We start from the raw sequence: 18919 nt of genomic DNA on the forward strand, positions 1-18919 counted from the left end.
GGGTGGGCTGTCCTCGTCCTACACGGATGGAGCAGAGGAGAGGGGACGTCAGAGAGAGCAGATGACTTGGTGAGAGCAGCGAGAGGCAGCACATCTGGTGAAAAAAAAAAAGCCCAGAAATATCTCAGGTCCTTGAATCGAGGAGATAACGACTTCTACCGCTGACCTGCTGGGCTCTTGAGGGTGCTGAGAAAGTCCTTCACCCACAGACCCAGCATGACCTTGAGGACAATCCCCCCATCTCTCCACCTTCCCCCTCCCTTAGTCGCTGGGGAAGGAGTTGGAGGCTGCTCAAAGAACCTCTTTGTTCCCCGGCGAGGGCGACGGAGGGGGGGGCTGAAAGGCGAGCCGTGTCCTCCGGAAGCCGGCATCTTGACATCTCGAAGGAGAAAATTTCCCTGTAATTGGAACGGAGGGAGGGGAAGGCAGAGTTTCCCTCTGGTTTGCTTCCCAAGCGCCGATCAGCCGGCTCCGGCCCGTCAATCACGTCCGCCTGCCGACGCCGGGCTGCAAAAAGAAATCCCCGAGGCAGGCGGCGCGATCGATAGCGGCGGCGCGTTTCGGCTGCGGGATGCGGAGAACAACATCGCCGAGAGCTCGCAGCGGGAGAGCAGGCGGCTCCTTGACTCTGCTCTCGGGCAAAGAGTCGTGCTCCTGCGAGGTATAGGAAAAGTTGGAATTTTGGGGTGACCGAGGCCAAGAGAGGAGGAAATTCTTCATTCTGCAATGTCAGAAAAAAGAAAAAAAAATATTCAGGTTGCCCAGAATTATTTTGCACCCGGTTGGAGCCCCTTTTGCTCATCCAAGGGGACAACAAAAGCTGTTCGCGTCTGCAAGGGCCAAAGCAGGGTGTAGAAAAAGGGGTGCTGTGCAAAAGCAAGGGGGGGACCATCCTCTGCCTGGCATCGCTTCGAGAGGGGGTGCAGAAAGAGGAGCAGGCGTCTCCAAAAAACCCACGGGTCACGGGTGAGCATCCCCATGGGGATCCCCGAGTTTGGCTGGGCTTTTCCCAAGGAATTCTCTCCCCCGATCCCTCCCCCCCCGCCCCCGTCGCCTTCGCAAGCGGGGCCGCGCCTCGCATCAAGCAAAGCGCACGCGATAAGCGGGGCTCCTCTCCGATAACGCATCGAGCAGATGGATTATAGGAAGGAAAGGGAAAAAAAAAAACCCCAAAACCTGCTGGCACATCCGCCGGCTGAAGCGTCAGTTTGGTGCCTCTCCATCCCCTACGGAAAGTAAATTAGTTTTCCATAGCATAACTTAGAATTTCAGCCCCGTTGCTCAGCTGCAGGAGGTGGGGTTTTTTGTTTGGTTTGGTTTTTTTTCAACCTTTCCCAAGCATTTTTCTTCCAGGATGAGCATCCGGGGACCGCAGGGTCGTCGCCGCCGCCGTTAGCATCTCCCACGCTCGGTCCCCGACCGCCGCTCAGCCGAAGGAGTCATTTAAAAACCGACCTGCTCCGTCGCCTCCCCCGAGCAAGCACGAAAAATGCAATGCAGCGTTAGGCTCGCTTCGTTATTCATGAGCGGCATTAATTACGCGGCCGGTTGGGGATACTCGCGGCAGGAAAAGCGTTGCGAGACAAGCCGGCGCAGGGCGATACGTCCCGTAAGAAGGACCAGAATACGTTCAAGGAGAGGTGAAAGCGTGCAAAGGTCTGACGGCGGTCGATGCGACGGGGGAGAACGGCCTCGCGCTCAAGGCTTGCGATGCTTTGGGGAGTCACTTTTTTAATTTCTGGGTCCTTCGTCATCTTCTCCAGCTGAGTTTTATGGGCTTCAGGCATAAACTTCAGCTCTTGCTTCTGCAGAGCTTCAGGGAGTGCGAAGATCGGCCCTAAGAGGGAACGCAAAGAGTCTCCATCGTGCCAAGGTGTTGATTCCCCACCCGGGCAATAACCAGAAATCAAGAGAAGGAAGCTTAAGGCTAACGAGGTTTAACGATCGTTCAGCGCGGATCCGGGAATCGATTCTCCGGTGAGTTACAGGCAGCTGGAACAAGGCAGGGGAAACCAAATCCTGGGAGAAGCGGAGAGAGCAGGATGCAGCCCTCCAAAGAAAAGCTTCTAGAAGGGGTTTGAGGGGTGGGTGAGCGATGAAGCGTCTTGGAAAACCAAAAAAACTCGGTTCTAGCAGCATTTTGGAGCTTGCAAGGCTGAGTTTTGGACGAATCCTGGTTCTCTGAGTAGGAAAAGCTCCTCTCCGGAGCTGGAAACGATGCCTGGCGTGACCCCCCAGGTTTAAGCATCAGGACACCTCAGGGGGGACCCCAGGTCCCCTCCGCCTCGTGGTCTGCAGAGGAACCGGGGTGCCCTTGCTCGGGGTGGGGGGTCCTGCGGCTGCAGAGCCCCGTGCCGGGGTGCCGGAATGAAACGCAGGCTGGAGAATCCCCGTCCCCTCTGGTCACCACCCCTGTCCCCAGAGGAATTAATTCCTTGGGTGGTCCTCCCCTGGGACCACCTGAAGGATGCTTTGGTGGTCGGGGTTTTTTTTTTCCCCATTCCTCTTTTTTTTTTGGGGGGGGGCAGGCATTTGGCTCCCAAGTTCTTTCCTGAGCTCCTTTTTTCCACCAAAAGTGGATTTGGGGAGCCTGGCAGCGATCCCGGCGAAAGGCTGGATCCCGATGAAGTCAACGTGTGGGATGATGACAACGCGTCCGTGCAACGACCTCCTCCTGCCCATCCTGGTGGGACAGGGACCTCTTGGACGGCAACGTCTTGCGTTAAGGTTTTCCTCTCCCCCCCATGCAGAGCAGGGACATCCATCAGCTGCTTTCCAAGGTCCGGCCCACCCAATAAACGAGTAATTAGTAATTAATTCGCAGGTGGCGTTTCTGCATTCGGGGCCGAGGCGTTTTGGCAAACCAAGACCTATTTTTGGAGGCGGGGGGGGGTGTGGATCAGGTAGATTTGCGCAGCGAAGCGTTTGCTCCGCGAAGGTGATGCCGGGAGGCGGCGAAACCCCTTCGGAGGACGCCAACGGTTGAGAGGTGAGATTTTATCACGCAGGGATGCGTTATAAAATGCGGCTCTTTCCTGCTTTGCTGCTGGCAGGAGCTGCTCCCCCACCTGCTTCTCCTCCCTCCTTCTCCAGCTGCGTCGACGGGCGCTTTGGAGGCAGCTGAGCTGCCAAGCAGGCAGCGAGTCCGTCTCAGGCAGAAAAAGGGGAAAAAAAAAAAAAAAAAAATTGCGACGTGCCGGCGCCGCACGGAAACGGGATGGGGTGGGATTGCTCCTCGGCGGGGATGCAAGAGGTGGCCGGGAAGATGGGGACCCCGACCCCAAACTGCCCAGGATCTTCATCACCTGGGAGGGGAGCTGAATGGCCGCGTGTCAAAGTCCAACGCTCTTCAACCAGGTTCCTTTAGATACTCCCCACGAGGAGGGTTTAATGCCAAATTTACTTATTTGAAGATATTTTGAAATGAGGGGGCGTTTTGGTTTAGAAAAGCGAGCCAGCCACCTGCCAAAAATCACAACGCGAGTATAACAGAGCAATCGCGATATACGCTGAATCGCGATACCAGCACGACGCCCGTCACGGGTCTCTAGGCGCTCAGCAGCGCGACGCTGGGTGTCCCAAGTCAAGGGGAAGGGAGACATGGGTTGAAACTCTCTTCAAAGCTCGTTTTGCTGGTTGCTTCATTTTTCTACTTTACGTTGGGCTGAGCCGCACCATAACCATCCCCCGCGTTGGTCTGGCTTGCTCGGGGAGATAATTCTTTCTACGGATTGTTTTAGGGAAGGCCAGTTGGCCAACTCAACTGATAGAGCCGTTTATTGACAACGAAGACCACCCTTGGTCCTCCGAGTGTTGAGGTAAGTTCAGCTCCTTCGGCGGTAGCTGTGGTCACCTCCTCCTTTCTTTTCTGAGCTCCGCGAGCACATCATCCTCGTCCATCTTCTCTGAGCCTTCTTCCACCGTAGGAATTGGTTGCGTGGTGCTGCGTTGGCCGCCGGTCAGGTAGGACGTTGCCGATGGTTGATACATCAGGGTCTATGGGTTAGGAGGGACTCCAGCAGCAGACGGTGGTCCTGAAAGGTTGTCCTGGTACCGGCAGGAGGATTGGATCACCAATAATTAGCCCAAACTGCCATGTTTCGTGTGATTTTGGTTCATTCACTTAAGTCCCGATGAGCAGATCATGAGCAGGAACCAAATCTCATCATTTTGGTGTAGGTCTCAGGATGCTTTATAAAGTCCCAAGCTCCGGACTCACACGATAACCTGATAATCTTTCCCCTAAAACCATGAATTTTTATTCCCGCCCGACTCAACGCAAAGGACGAACGCTAAGAGATCAAGAAAGAAAAAAAAGAAATTCCCATCTCCTGCGCGGTAAGGCAATTTTGGGACCTTTGGGGAGCCGCCTTCTCTCCGTGGTGGGTCACAGCGTAAGGGAAAGAGCGGGATGCTTGGACTTTGCCCGATTTTCGGCATTTTAATAAAAAGCAGAGGAAAGGAGGGAAAGGCTGCTCTCTGCAGGCTGCGAAACGGCACGAGACGCCTGGGCTGGGTCTTATACAACATCCAAAAGCCCACACCCAGAAGGTCCCTCAAGGAGTGGCGTTAGCCAATAATTTAATTAAATTCTTTTATTAGCAGCATATATTTTTTTTATTAGCAACAAAAAAAAAAACCCAAAAAACCTAGGAAACTATTGAGACGGACAAATCGAACGGCAGATTTGGGAATGGAGTAAGTGGGGTGGGGGAACAGCAAGACTCCTGGGTCGGGCTTGTTTTGGGGAGGGCTCGGGGCCCCCCTTTGCCACGGCAGTGATGTCGAGCAGTCCCCGGACTGACGTGACATTTGTCCGCCTCCTGTCCTCCCTTTATAATTGCATTTCACACCTTATAATTGTAAAGTATCACGTAAGAGCAGGGAAGAAGCAGAGAATTCTCCTCTTGAGAGCATCTTCCACTGGCAAATGACTTAGAACCCTGTTCTCTTGGAAATTATTTAGATCTCAGTTTAAAAAAAAATATATATAACCCTCCTTCCATTTCATTACCGGCACAAAATTGGCAGAACTCAGCTGGAAGAGGTTTTTTTTTACCACCTTCGGATCGATATTTCACTTGAGGTTGATGCACGTTGTATCCAGGGGAAGAAATCACCACGCCGAGCTTATGGTCCAACCATAAATCTCAACTGGATGCTGAGTCAGCGTTTCCACCCATCGCTGGGTCATTGCTCATTAATTATGTAATTACTAATCATATACTTCCCCAGCGTGCACAACCTAAAGGGCAGCGGGGGTGAATTTCTGCTTGTAAATCTGTGAATTTTTAAGGCTGGAGAAGAGAAGATGGATTTCTGCTGATGAATCTGGCTGCCAGCTCTGAATTTTAAGGCTGGAGAAGAGAAGACGGATTCCTGCGGATAAATTGGATGCTCAGGAGCCCAAAAATGCGCCGAGGGAGGAAGCGGGATGGGATGAGGTTTGCTGGGTTGGAGCTGAAGCGGCACACGGGAGAGCATCACCGCGTGGGGACAAGATCCTGCATCCTCCTACCTGCTCCAAACTCATTTTTAATAGGTACAGACCCCCCCCTTCCCACTTAACCTGTCGAACGGTTAATTTAATTCTTCCCAAACAACAGGCAGTTGGTTTCAATTAGAGGCTAACGCGCTTGCTTCAACCTCCGGAGGAAAAAAAAATAATAATAAATAATAATAATGATAAAAAAAGCGCAAAGAACAAACGAGGTCATTCACCGGGGTTGAAGAGGGTGGCTGGATTAATTGCTCGGTGTGCGCAAATTGAGATTAAATAAAAAAAACCCCCGACCCCCCTCTGCTCACCGTTGCTGGGAAGAAGCCCTCGTTTGCAAAGGCAAAAATCTGTTAATTTTTTTTCCGCTTCGGCTTTCCTGGGGAGCGCTCAGCCCCCGGGATCTCTTTTGGTTTTTTTTCCCTAGATCGTCAGACTTCGTCCATCGCTAATTAAAGGAGGTGTAAGAGACGCGGGGTTATTGGCTTCCAAAGAAACGGCCGTCTCGATATTAGCGGCTTGGTTTTATCCAGTAAAGGCAACGCACGAGGGCCGGCCGGTGGGAATTGAAGCCTCAGAAATTCAGCCTAGAAAAGAAACACGCGAGTAATTAGCCGGCAGGGTAATTAGCCATTGGAACGGGCCGCCACGAGAGGTGGTAAATCATCGTCTCCATCCCAGAGGGTCTTTCGGTAGGTGAAAATAAAAAGGGAAAATGGTTTTCTCGTTGGAAATTTGGGGTGATGGACTTGGCCAAGCTGAGGATGGAGCTTGGGTTGGGGGGGGGGGTGCTCAGAAACAACCTGCAAAGGAGCTTCACGGGCAGGACGGGGATGTCCCGGTTGGGGGCAAAGAGCAGGCAGCAAGGGAAAAATCTTCCTGCCAGGGCAACCCAGCTCGATAAAACGCAGTTATCCAGAAGCGAAAACGATTTCAATCATTAAAAGGCAAAAAAAAAGGAGGGGAAAGGAGTTTTTGGGTATCGAGGCGGGATTGTGGCATTATTGGCGTTGTTATGGACTCTATAGGTGTCGTATGGTGAAATTATGAGGCTGGGTGTCTTGCTCTTGGTCTAGCTTTCTCTGGAAAAATGAAAAATTAGGATTTCTCCCCCAAATCCTTCCGAAATCCTGTTCCCAGCCTTCCCCTCCCCTGCTCCAGGACGGAGGGCAGATGGGGACCACCAGCTGCTCCGGTGAAGCAGCCTCTAAGAGGACGAGCACGGCACGCGGTGCACCAGCCCCCACCTCGATCCACCCATTTAATTGTCCCGATGGAGAATTAAAGCTCACCCAGCCATCACTGAAAGGTTAATTAACGTTAACGAGCAACAGCCGGGTACACGAGGCTGTTCTCAACCCACTAGAAGAGCTCATGGGCAGAGACAAGGTGAAGAGCGGCATCGCCAGCAGCTTTTTCTTTTTTCAAAATGAAGTCGTCCGCTTTTAAACAACTTCTTAAACTCAAGTTTAAAGCTCAGGTTTAGCTTTAGACCACCGGGGAGTAAAAACAGGGCACAAGCGTGGTCTGATTTGATCCCAAACATCCCAGGGTTACCACGGGGATGGAGATCTGGAGGACTTCATTAAAAATCCAGCATTTTCCTCGCCTAAGACTTGAATTAGCGGCTTTCATTAGTAAAGTAAACTAATCCCACTTCTTTACGGCTGCGGCGGCCTTATTTAATTTTCTGTAATGTAAAGGACTTGCTCTAAGCTTAGTTTAAAAGCAATAAGGCTTTGCCGTTGCATTAAAGGCGAGCGCGATATTGTGTTTTCTTCAGGAGGGCGGCCAGAGCTGGTTTGCATTTTGTGAGCCCTAACGATTATTGCTGAGGGCTGTCGGGTTCTTCTTATTAAGGCGAGACGATAAAGTTTGATTTATTGAAACCTGGTTTTTTAGTGGCATTTCGTGGGCTCAGGTGGCCTGGAGCGAAGCTGAAGTCCCCCCGCTGTGGCACGGGAACCGGGGACGAAACCACCGTCAGCGTCCTGGAAAGCAAAGCCGAGCTTTTTTGGGGAAAAAATTGAGTTTTTCAGAGCATCTTAGGCACGCGGAGCCAGATTGGCGCGGATAGTTGGCTTCCAGAAACATCAGCCAGGCTTTAATTCACCCTCCATCGCGCAACCTAACGAGGAAGGCAAAGAATTGGGGCTGTTGTAGCCGAAAAGAGCAAAGCCAAACCCATCGGATGCCTGTTGCCATGGCAGGAGCATCTCCCATCCCGCCTCGCTGCCATAGCAACAGGGACTCGTTAAGAGCATCCCCCCGCACCCCGCAGCGCTAAATTGGGGGAGACGGCTCTCCCCGCGCCCCGAAAGCGGGGTGGGATCACGCCGAGCTAAGGGACAGGCAGCTGCCTGCAGTAAAGGCTGGGATTAGATCCCGCCCCCCACCCCCGAAACCAAATAATCGGCTCAGCAAATTGCCTGCTTCATTAATTTCTGCAAGCGTTGTGACACCACCGGCCGGGAATTACCTGCGCCCCGGCGGTAATTAATTGCAGATAAACCCCATCGAGAAGGGGAGTCGCAAAGGGCGCGAGCTGGGAGGAAAAAGGGGGAAAAAAAAAGGAAAAAAATCCATTTAAGAAAGAAAAAAAGGGGATGAGGAAGCGCTCAGCATCCTTCCTCATCTTTCTTTTCCCTTCCGTCACCTATTTTACGCAACGCGCGCCGAGCCCTGGCCATCGTTAATTCCTTACAGGAAAACCGTGGGGCTTAAAAAACTCTAAAATCCCAGGAAACTTTGCTCTTGGAGCAGCTTCTTACCCCAACGCGTCACGAGGGCGGTTAAACCACGCTTCCTTATTATTTTTTTTTTTGCCTGGCGAATAAAACGCAACGTGCCACAGAGCTAAAAATACCATCAAATCGCTTTAATTAGAAGGGGCCCTGCTAATAACCCTGCTTGAACCTAACGCGGCGCACAGGCTGATAATTAATGCATTTCAAAAGGGGTTTAGGCAGCTGATAAATTCCCGTCGTCGCGGCATTTGCCTCCGCAGGGCGCGTGTGGGTGCAAGCCGCTGCGGATTTGTTTTTTTTCCAGGTGTTTTCAGCCCAAAAAAAGCACCGGAGCCAGCCACGATTCATAAGGCAACGTCTTTTATCATGTTAAGTCGGCGTCTTCTCGCCGCGTTGGGAGCGAGCGTCCTCCGAAGGGATGCTCGGGTCACTCGTTATTAATATCGGGGGGTTTTGGGGGGGGCATGGCACCCCCTCCGGTGCTTTTCCCATGGGATACAGCAAGGAAAGGAGATGAGGCAGGGATGACTCCGGCGTAGGAGTGCCACACGCTGGCCGTGCTGCTCCAGACCTCCCCGAGACCCCACAAACGTCCCTCGTCCCGCAGCCCCCGACCCGGCTGCATCTGGGGGTGCAGACACCGAACCGGGCACCCGCGTGGGCAGGGGAACCCCAACTTCCAGCAACACGCTCCGGGCCAGCGCTGACTTTCTCCAAAAGTCGATTTATTTACATGGGGGTTTTTTTGGTTTTTTTTTTAAAAAAAAGGGAGTGAAATCAGGTTGCCCCCACCCTGACGGCATCAGCGATGAGCACCAGAACACCCCGAAAACCCCAAATCGCTTTTGGGATCCAGACTCACCCGAAAGCAACGGAGGTAGCAGCGTAGGGGGGGGCTTTCCCCCCCGTTACGGGGGTCCCCTGGTCCTCAGCACCGTCTCCACCATCACCATCATCGGCCGGCGAGAGCATCCCGGCGAGCCCCGGTCACCGGTGCTGCTTCTTGTGCCGAAGGATTTCCGTAGGGGTGAGGGTGAAATCCCGCTGGCAAACGTCGCAGCGGTAGGGCCTGTGCAGGGCGGAGGTTTTGGAAGAGCTTTCGGCCGCTTCTTCCAGGGGAGCTGCGGGAAAAGAAAACACGGGGATCAGGAGGAAACCAAAGCCACGCTAAGACGCTTTTCTTCCCCGCGTCGCACCCCCAAAACGTGGCCGTTGGTGGCATTGACGGGTCCTGCGCTGGGGTCACCACAACCCCACAACGCTGCAGGCTTGGGGCAGAGCGGCTGGGAAGGAGCAGAGGAAAAGGACCTGGGGTGCTGGTCGGCACCTGGACGTGAGCCGGCCGCGTGCCCAGGTGGCCAAGAAGGCCAGCGGCACCCTGGCCTGTATCAGCACTGGTGTGGCCAGCAGGAGCAGGGAGGTGATCGTGCCCCTGTACTCGGCACTGGTGAGGCCGCACCTCGAATCCTGTGTTCAGTTTTGGGCCCCTCACCACAAGAAGGACATGGAGGTGCTGGAGCGTGTCCAGAGGAGGGCAACGAAGCTGGGGAAGGGCCTGGAGCACAAGTCTGATGGGGAGCGGCTGAGGGAACTGGGGGTGTTCAGCCTGGAGAAGAGGAGGCTGAGGGGAGACCTCATCGCTCTACAACTGCCTGAAAGGAGGCTGTAGCGAGGGGGGGTCGGTCTCTTCCCCCAAGTAACAGCGATGGGACGAGAGGAAATGGCCTCAAGTTGCACTGGGGGAGGTTTAGATTGGACATGAGGAGAAATTTCTTTACTGAAAGAGTGGTCAGGCCTTGGACCAGGCTGCCCAGGGACGTGGTGGAGTCCCCACCCCTGGGGGGATTTAAAAGACGTGTGGATGAGGCGCTTGGGGACATGGTGTAGTGGGCATGGTGTGTTGGGTTGATGGTTGGACACGATGATCTCAGAGGTCTTCTCCAACCTTAATGATCCTATGATTCTATGATCCCTGCAGGATCTGCAGTCTTGCCTAACCTGGTCACTCGAGCGCGGTCCTAATTTCTAGGGTTAATTTAGTTCCTCATCATCACAACAAACTGCGATGCCTTCTAAAACGCTTTTCCAGACCGTTAGGGACATGGGTTAGTGGGCACGGGGGGTTGGGGTGAGGGTTGGACTGGATGGTCTCAGAGGTCTTTCCCAACCTTCATGATTCTACGATTCTATGATCTCCTAAAAGCCGGCATAAAACCAGCCCGGCTGACGGCCACCCCTCCGCCCACGGAGCAGAGATGCCACCTGAGCTTCTTCCATGGAAAATCCAGGCTGGTTCTCCCCGATTGTCACAGCCCCGGGGCGCAGGGGGACACGACTCACCCTCGGAGGGCCGGCAAGCGCTTTCGTGGCAGACGCGCTCCAGGGGGGTGAAGGGCATGTGGAGATCGCAGTGGGGACACGTCCAGAAGCTCCGCAGGCAGTCGCTGTAGAGGTCCGTGTCCGTCTGCGGGATAGGAAGGACGAAGGGGATGCTCCGACTCCCCCGGGGGGGCGGCGGGCAGAGCAGGCAGGGCGGGAGGGGGGCTTTACTCACGGCCAGGCAGTTGTAGGTGAGAAAGTCGGTCACCCTGTGGCCACCTTTCACCTCGTCGGGCTTCATCTCCGTCCCCTGGAAGAGTCCCGGGAGCCGGGGAGCGGCAGCCACGGTTTGGGGACCGACGTAGAGGTTCTGTTTCTCCAGGCCGGTGAGCTGGCGCAGGCGGTACGGCACCTGCGAGAGGACGCGGCGGGGGGTCGGCGGGGGGCCGCACCAGCTCCCCTCACCCTCCTTTCGCAGCCTTCAACCCGATGCAAAGCACCGGAGGAGGATTAAAAACCACCACGGCCCACGTCACCTCCGTCCGCAGGAACTCCAGCAGCCCCCGGGTGAGCGCGGATACCTCCCGGGAGCTCGGCCGCCGACCCGACTCCTCTCCCCGACCTTCCAGAAGCTGGTGGAGGAGTTTTTCCCAAGCGGAGCGAAGCTGCAGGGCCGCGGAGAGCAGGCGCAGGGCAGATTCCGCGTGGGGAACGGTGACCTCCAGCCATCCATCCGCTACCAGCCGGGCGCAATCCCCGCTGGTGTCCAGCGAACGGGAAAAGAGGAGGAGAGCCTGGAGGAGCAAAACGCAACCGGTTTGGAGGGATGAAGGCTACCGGAGAGGAAGAGGAAGGGAGCAAAGAGCCGAGAGCTCACCTGTAGGGCTGGTACCCGGACGCAGTTCACCAGGTAGGGTTTGTTGGTCTCCAGCAGCGAGACGAAGGCGAGGAGCTGGTGGTGGGGGCTCAGCCCCTCCTTGGGGTCTGCAGGGGCAATAAGGGGGCGTCTCAAGCTGGACCCCAAACCTCTCCCCCATCCCCAGCCTCCGGGATTTGCTAAACCCCGTGAGATTTTTCATCCCACGCGGAAAAAGCCAGGGAGAAGCAGAGTCAATTCCTTCGGGATTTGGGGTTGTCCAACCTTTGGTCCCACCGCGTTCCGGACCCTCCTTGGTGTGGAGCAGCTCCGGGCTGGTAGCGAAGACGCAGGTGGGATGAAGCACGACACCCTGCTTGTTTTTGGTGTGAAAAATCTGCAGGAAGAGCAAAACAAGCGTGGAGGGAGAACGAGGAGCTGCCGGGAACCCCCGGGGAGGGGACGGGGAGGACACGGACCTGGTCGGAGTCCTTGCGGCCGCCGTTGAGCGGGTCGGGCACGGCCAGCTGGGGGTAAAGCCCCCTGCACAGCACCAGTTTGAGCAGAGCGAGCTGCGAGGAGGAGAGGGCTGAGCTGGATACGGCCTGGAGCTCCTCCACGTTGTGGCGGAGTTTAAACTTGACGTCCTGCAGAGATAGAGAGGGGGGGTCAGGGATTCCGACGGCCGGATCCTGCTTCCCAGGAAAGGAGACGGATGCGAGGATCACCTGGATATCGATGCTGCGCTCTCCCTTCCCGCGAGCGCCGCCACCGTCGTCCTCCTCGCCGGAGGAACCCTCCCCTCCGTCCTGCAGCCGCAGCACCTTGCGTTTCCGACCCTCCGTCTCCGTGTGGGAACGCCACAGCCGGTGCAGCTCGCGGCGTTCCCGGTGCCGGCTCTGCCGGCTGTAGCTGTCGCTGGGCTGGCTGGAGGCTTCCTCCAGTAGCTGGTGGTCTCGGAGAAGCTCCTGACGTGGTGGGGAGAGGGTCCCTGAGCCCCCACGGGCAGGTCGGGGGCAAATTCAGCTCCCCTCCGCACCCGCAGTTCCGAAGGCAAATCCCATCCCGAGGCCGGATCCTGCCCCCCTCACCTGAAACTGGCGCCGCAGGTTGGCGGCCTCGTAAAGCCGATGTTCCTCCAAGCCTCGTCGCCGGCACCATTTCCGAGAGCTGCCGCTCCGTTCCGATTTCACCTGCTCCGGGATAGCCACGGCTCAGCCCCCGGCAGGGATGGGTCGTCCTTCCCACCGCTCCCTGCGCCCCAAAATCAGCCCCCATCACCTCCCAGCAGCCTCCAAGCGCACCCCACCCCAAAAACGGAGCCTCCCCAAACCCCAAACGCGTCTCATCTCCCTTCCTTAGGCAGAAATCCCACCTGGACCCACTCGTTGAAGACGTTGAGGAGCGTCAGGGGGTCGCCGTGGGGGCTCTCCAGGGGCCGTCGGGCCGTGGCGCAGTCGGGGTTGGGGTGAGCGGGACGCAGGAAGGGAGATTGGACGCTCAAGGCGGCCGCCACGGTCAGGGTGGGCTCGGCCAGTCCGAAGAGCGTGCCCAGGACCAGCATCTTGCCTGCGTGGTGAAGGCAGGGCAGGCGGTGAGGGCAGGGACCCCCCCCTCGGTGCTCCCCAGGGATCAGTTTTGGGGTCCTGTTCCGTCTCTTTATCAGGGATCTGGAGGAGGGGATCGGGTGCTCCCTCAGTTGGGAGACGACCCCCAGCTGGGCGGGAGCGTTGATTGGGAAGGGTCCACAGAGGGACCTGGGCAGGCTGGGGCCATGGGCCCAGGCCAACGTGTGAGGTCCAACGAGGCCAACTGGGGCCACCACAACCCCACAACGCTGCAGGCTTGGGGCAGAGCGGCTGGGAGGGAGCAGAGGAAAAGGACCTGGGGTGCTGGTCGGCAGCTGGACGTGAGCCGGCCGCGTGCCCAGGTGGCCAAGAAGGCCAGCGGCACCCTGGCCTGTATCAGCACTGGTGTGGCCAGCAGGAGCAGGGAGGTGACCGTGCCCCTGTACTCGGCACTGGTGGGGCCGCACCTCGAATCCTGTGTTCAGTTTTGGGCCCCTCACCACAATGGAGGTGGTGGAGCGTGTCCAGAGGAGGGCAACGGAGCTGGGGAAGGGCCTGGAGCACAAGTCTGATGGGGAGCGGCTGAGGGAACTGGGGGTGTTCAGCCTGGAGAAGAGGAGGCTGAGGGGAGACCTCATCGCGCTCTACAACTGCCTGAAAGGAGGTTGTAGCGAGGTGGGGGTTGGTCTCTTCTCCCAAGTAACAGCGATGGGACGAGAGGAAATGGCCTCAAGTTGCGCCAAGGGAGGTTTAGATTGGACATGAGGAGAAATTTCTTTACTGAAAAAGTGGTCAGGCCTTGGAACAGGCTGCCCAGGGAAGTGGTGGAGTCACCATCCCTGGAGGTATTTAAAAGCCGTGTGGATGAGGCGCTTGGGGACATGGTGTAGTGGGCACGGGGGGTTGGGTTGACGGTTGGATTCGATGATCTTAGAGGTCTTTTCCAACCTTAACAATTCTACGATTCTGTTCTCTGATTCTATGATCCCTGCAGGATCTGCAGTCTTGCCTAACCTGGTCACTCGACCACGGTCCTAATTTCTAAGGTTAATTTAGTTCCTCATCATCACAACAAACCGCGATGCCTTCTAAAACGCTTTTCCAGACTGTCAGGGACATGGGTTAGTGGGCACGGGGGGTTGGGTTGAGGGTTGGACTGGATGATCTCAGAGGTCTTTCCCAACCTTAACGACTCTACGATTCCGTGATTGTAACTCCTCGCGTCGTCAGCTCTGCTTTGAAGGGGGATACCCCGAATTACTCACCGACCACCACGTCCACCGGTAACTGGGCCAACAGGTTCCCGATGGGCGTCAAGTCTTCAGCCTCGTCCAGGGCTCCCTGGTCCCTCAGGTACCGCACGGCCGTCTCCAGGCTGGATGAGGGAGGTGGCTCCAGGAAGGGGAAGGTCCGGGGGTCGCCCAGCCCCATGCTCTTTAACTGAGAGAGAAGCACACGTAGGACGAGCCCACCAACGACGGCAAAAACCCGGAGGTTTACCAAGCCCCCAAGGGCCATCCAACCCCGACGCTCGAGCCGCAGCCCGTTCTCACGCTTGGCTGGCTGGATTTCCCCACCCAGATCTCCCCAAATCTCCCCTAACGTGAGCAGAGGGATCCCCAACTTCACCTGGAGCACCAGAGCATCAAGCGCTACCCGTTGGATCTCCGGCACGGGGTAGGGAGAAAAGGCGTCGTAGTCGGATTCGGCGTAAAGCCGGTAGCAGACGCCGGGGCCGGTCCTGCCAGCGCGTCCCTTCCGCTGCTCGGCGCTCGCCCGGCTGATCCAGAACTCCTGCAGTCGCTGAAGTTTGCCCTGAGGGTCGTAGCTCATCTCCTTCACCTTCCCTGGAGAGGAGGAGAAGCTCAGGGCGAGGCAGGAGGGAGGGAGAAGCTTTCCCCACCCAGCAGAGAGGGATACGGGGAGGGTTTTTACCAGAATCCAGGACGAAGCGCACGCCGTCGATCGTCACCGAGGTCTCCGCGATGTTGGTGGAGAGGATGCACTTACGGACGCCGGGAGGGGGCACGTCAAACACCTGAAGAAGGAGAAACGTCAGCAGGGCCATCCCCAGAGCAAAAGAAAAAAAAAGGGAAATAAGGGTTGCACCCCCCCCGGTTGCACCCCAAAAGCAGCCACAACCAGGGCGCAGCCGGGCTGAGCTCTGGGATTCTTCGCTCCGCGATGCCAGGGTGTCAAATCCCACCTCGATTTTCAGGGTCAGACCCTCACCCACCTTGTCCTGCTCCGCGACAGAAAGGGTGCTGTGCAGGGGGAGCACAATCCAGCGCTGGGTGCGGGCGGCGTAAGCCTGCGCCGCCTCCAGCACCGCGCCGATCTCGGCCACCCCGCTCAGGAACACCAGCAGGTCCCCGCGTTCCTCCGGCGGGTATTTGTGATCGATGGCTTGCAGCACCCGCAGGTACGGGAGGGGATCCAGGCGCTCCGATTTCCCCCATTTCCCGACGGCGGATGCTTCTTCCTTAGGGATGGGTTGGTAGATGACCTGCAGGAGCAGAGAGAGTTGGCTCCAGGTAGGCACAACCAGAGCTTCACGCCCGCCCCGTGCCGGGATTCATCCCAAAAATCACCCTCACCGAGATGGGGAAAATCCTTCCTGGCACCTGCAGCACCGGGGCACCCCCGAAGTACCCCGAAAAAAGGCAGATATTGATTGTCGCCGACATCAGCACCAACTTAAGGTCCGGCCGAACGGGAAGGAGCCTCCGCAGGACCCCCAGGAGGAAATCGCTGTGCAGATGCCGCTCGTGAACCTCGTCGGCGATCAGGACGTGGTAGCCGGGCAGCGTCGGCTCCCGCTGCACCTGCCGCAGCAGCAGCCCCTCCGTCAGGAAGACGATCTTGGTGGCGGGCGAGCGGGTGCTCTCGAAGCGGATCTGGTAGCCCACCTGCGGCAGGAAGAGGAAGAGGAAGAAGAAGAGCAGAATGGAATAAAACCAAACCGAATAAAACCAAATAAAACCAAATAAAACCGAATAAACCCGAATAAACCCGAATAAACCCGAATAAACCCGAATAAACCCGAATAAACCCGAATAAACCCGAATAAACCCAAATAAACCAGAATATTTCAGTCGGAAAGGACCACAACGATCATCTACTCCAACTGCCTCCAACTTCAGGGCTGACCAAAACTTAAAGCATATTATTAAGGACGTTTTTCCTCTTAAACACCGACAGGCGCGGGGCATCGACCCACCCCTAGGAAGCCTCTCGAGTAAAGAAATGTTTTTTAATATCAAGTAAAGAAATATCTCGGTAAAGAAATGTTTCTTAATATCAGGTCTGAACCTCCCTCGATGCAGCTTTGAACCTCTCGTCCCACCAGAGAGTCAACGGCATCTCCCAGTTCAGCACCATCAACCAATTTGCATCCGGAGCGTCGATAAAAATATCAATTTTTTAAATATATATTGATATTTTCCGTATTTTTTTAAACAGGATTGGCCCTAAATTTAAGCCCTGAGGAAGAGCGCTGGCAACCGGCCGCTAGCCGGATGTAGCCCAGTTCACTACAACCCCTTCCTTCACCCAGTAGCACCCAGTAGCAAGGTGGAAAGAAACCAGCAGCGCTCAACGGCTCCCAGTTACCCCTAAACCGGCCGAGAAACTCGCCGGTCGCCCGCCCAGGGAGCTCACCTGGTTTCCGTACTGGTGCAGGCTCTCGAAGCCCACCCGCTTGGCCAGCGAGACGCAGGCGATACGGCGAGGTTGGGTACAAGCCACGTGGCTATAACCGGCCGCCAGCAAGAATTGAGGCACCTGCGTGGATTTACCGCAACCGGTATCGCCGGCGATCACCACCACTTGGTTTTGAGCCACGGCGCGCAGGAACCGGTCCCGGTATTGGGAAATGGGAAGCGCCGCTCGTTCCCGTTGGAGTTTGGCCAGTTTGGCGAAGTTTTGTTTTTGGGTGAAGTCTAAGTAGTGCAGCAAAGCGACGCGAAATTGGGAAAGGCGTTCCTGGGGTACGCCGGAATCTCCTCGCCGGCCTCGGATCGTTTCCTCCACGTCGGCGCTCAGCACCGAGAGGTTGATGCGGTACCGGGGGTCGTATCGGCGCGGCAGGTCGAGGCGGCGGGCGGCGGCGGGGGGCTCTGCTTGATCGCGGCGGCCGGGGGTTGGTTCGCGTTCCGTTCTCCGGCTCTGGAAACGCCGGAGGCGCTCAAAGAAAGCCCAGAAATTGCGGACGTCTTCGGAGCCGGCTCCGATATAATCCTGCTCGCGGAAATACAGCTCTTCCAGCCGGCGCCGCGTGGCGGGGCAGTCCCAGTCCCACTGGGAAGGCGAAAGGTCGCGTTCTCGCCGCCGGGATCTGCTCTCCTTCTCCGGCGGCATCTCCGCGGCGGGGCAGCCGGTTCCGGAGCTGAGGATCTGTGCCAGGACGGCGGCCGGTGTGAGGTGGGGGGGGGTCTGTGCCCAGCCTCGGCTCGTCCTGGGGGGCTGGGGGTGCTGGTGTGACCCTGCTTGGCCCCGGCCGTCCCTCCACTATCACCAGAGCCTCCTCCTTGCCCCCAGGCGGGACCCCCAGCACCCCACATGTTCTGGGACCCCCCATACCCCAGCCCAGACCCCTGGGACCCCCACACACCCCAGCCCAATCCGCTGGGACCCCCCACAATGCAGCTCAGACGTCTGGGACCCCCCCACACTCCTGTCTAGCCCCTTGGGACCCTCCCCCAACCCGACCCAGCCCCCTGGGACCCCTATGCACCCCATCCCAGACCCCTGGGGCCCTCGGGGATCCCGGCCCAGCTCCCCGGGACCTCCATGCACCCTATCCCAGCCCCCTGGCACGTTCGTGCCCCCTGTCCAAGCCCCCTGGGACCCTCAGGCACCCCAGTCCAGTCCCTTGGGACCCCTGTGCACCCCAGCTGAGCCCCCAGAGACCCCACATGCCCCTGTCCAGCCCCTTGGGACCCCAACAACCCAGCTCAGCCCCCTGGGATCCCCCCCCCCCTCCAGCCCCCTGGGACCCCCCACAACCTCCTCCAGCCCCCTGGGACCCCCCACACTCCACTCCAGCCCCCCGGGACCCCCCACACCCCCTCCAGCCCCCCGGGAACCCCCACACCGCCCTCCAGCCCCCCGGGACCCCCCACACCCCCTCCAGCCCCCCGGGAACCCCCACACCGCCCTCCAGCCCCCCGGGACCCCCCACACCGCCCTCCAGCCCCCCGGGACCCCCCACACCGCCCTCCAGTCCCCCGGGAACCCCCACACCGCCCTCCAGCCCCCCGGGACCCCCCACACCCCCCTCCAGCCCCCCGGGACCCCCCACACGCCCCTCCAGCCCCCCGGGACCCCCCACACGCCCCTCCAGCCCCCCGGGAACCCCCACAACCCCCTCCAGCCCCCCGGGACCCCCCACACCCCCCTCCAGCCCCCCGGGACCCCCCACACCCTCTCCCAGCCCTCAGACACCTCACGCCAGGCCCGGCTCCCCAGGGAACCTCCCCCCCCAGGCCAGGCGGGCTCCCCACCGCCTCAGGCCCGCCGAGCTCCAATTTCCTACTCGGCCCCGGCCCAGCAGGCCCCTCTCCGGCCCCGCTGCCTCCCCGGCAGCCGCTGCCCCGGGGCCGGGGCCGCCCGGGCCCGCACCCGCCGCCCGGGCCCGCGCTCACCGACCAGGCCCCGGCGCCGGCACACACCACGCGCGGCCGCCAGGGGGCGCCCGAGCGCCGCCGCCGTGTGGGGAAGGGGCGGGGCTAGGGAAGGGGCGGGGCGGGGAAAGGGGCGGGGCGTCATCGGGGCGGCGGGCGCCGCTGTGCCCCAGTGTCCCCAACTCTCCCCATTATCGCTGCGTCCCAATGTCCCCAGCTGTCCCCAACCAGCACCGCTGTGCCCCAGTGTCCCCAACTCTCCCCATTATCGCTGCGTCCCAATGTCCCCAGCTGTCCCCAACCAGCAC

At 58.1% G+C, this 18919-nt stretch overlaps 1 protein-coding gene and 1 long non-coding RNA gene across 7 annotated transcripts; one reads left to right on the forward strand and one right to left on the reverse strand.

Annotated features, from left to right (window-relative positions):
* Window positions 1-271: 271 nt before the first annotated feature.
* LOC142074030 (uncharacterized) lies at window positions 272-7894 on the forward strand. The gene is made up of 4 exons (XR_012670513.1): window positions 272-661; window positions 1354-1977; window positions 2577-6189; window positions 6659-7894. It is a non-coding gene; the product is annotated as an uncharacterized LOC142074030 (long non-coding RNA).
* DHX34 (DExH-box helicase 34) lies at window positions 4581-18654 on the reverse strand. Of its 6 annotated transcripts, none has more exons than XM_075134396.1 (18): window positions 18492-18626; window positions 16648-17382; window positions 15585-15896; window positions 15224-15493; window positions 14923-15025; window positions 14617-14834; window positions 14253-14427; window positions 12795-12988; window positions 12511-12612; window positions 12148-12387; window positions 11899-12066; window positions 11705-11816; window positions 11441-11547; window positions 11100-11357; window positions 10799-10975; window positions 10585-10708; window positions 9107-9365; window positions 4581-6084 (listed from the first exon to the last, which is right to left on the reverse strand). In XM_075134396.1, the coding sequence occupies exons 2-17, from the start codon at window positions 17344-17346 to the stop codon at window positions 9232-9234; spliced, it is 3393 nt and encodes a 1130-aa protein (XP_074990497.1). In that variant the 5' UTR covers window positions 17347-17382; window positions 18492-18626; the 3' UTR covers window positions 4581-6084; window positions 9107-9231. The 6 variants fall into 6 exon arrangements, with proteins under 6 accessions (XP_074990497.1, XP_074990496.1, XP_074990495.1 ...); XM_075134395.1 differs by having other exon boundaries at window positions 4581-5379; window positions 5809-6084; window positions 11899-12387; XM_075134394.1 differs by adding an exon at window positions 7977-8042 and having other exon boundaries at window positions 11899-12387.
* Between the last annotated feature and the right edge of the window lie 265 nt (window positions 18655-18919).

This window comes from Calonectris borealis, chromosome 32, assembly GCF_964195595.1.
Source record: "Calonectris borealis chromosome 32, bCalBor7.hap1.2, whole genome shotgun sequence".
Classification (NCBI taxonomy): domain Eukaryota; kingdom Metazoa; phylum Chordata; class Aves; order Procellariiformes; family Procellariidae; genus Calonectris; species Calonectris borealis.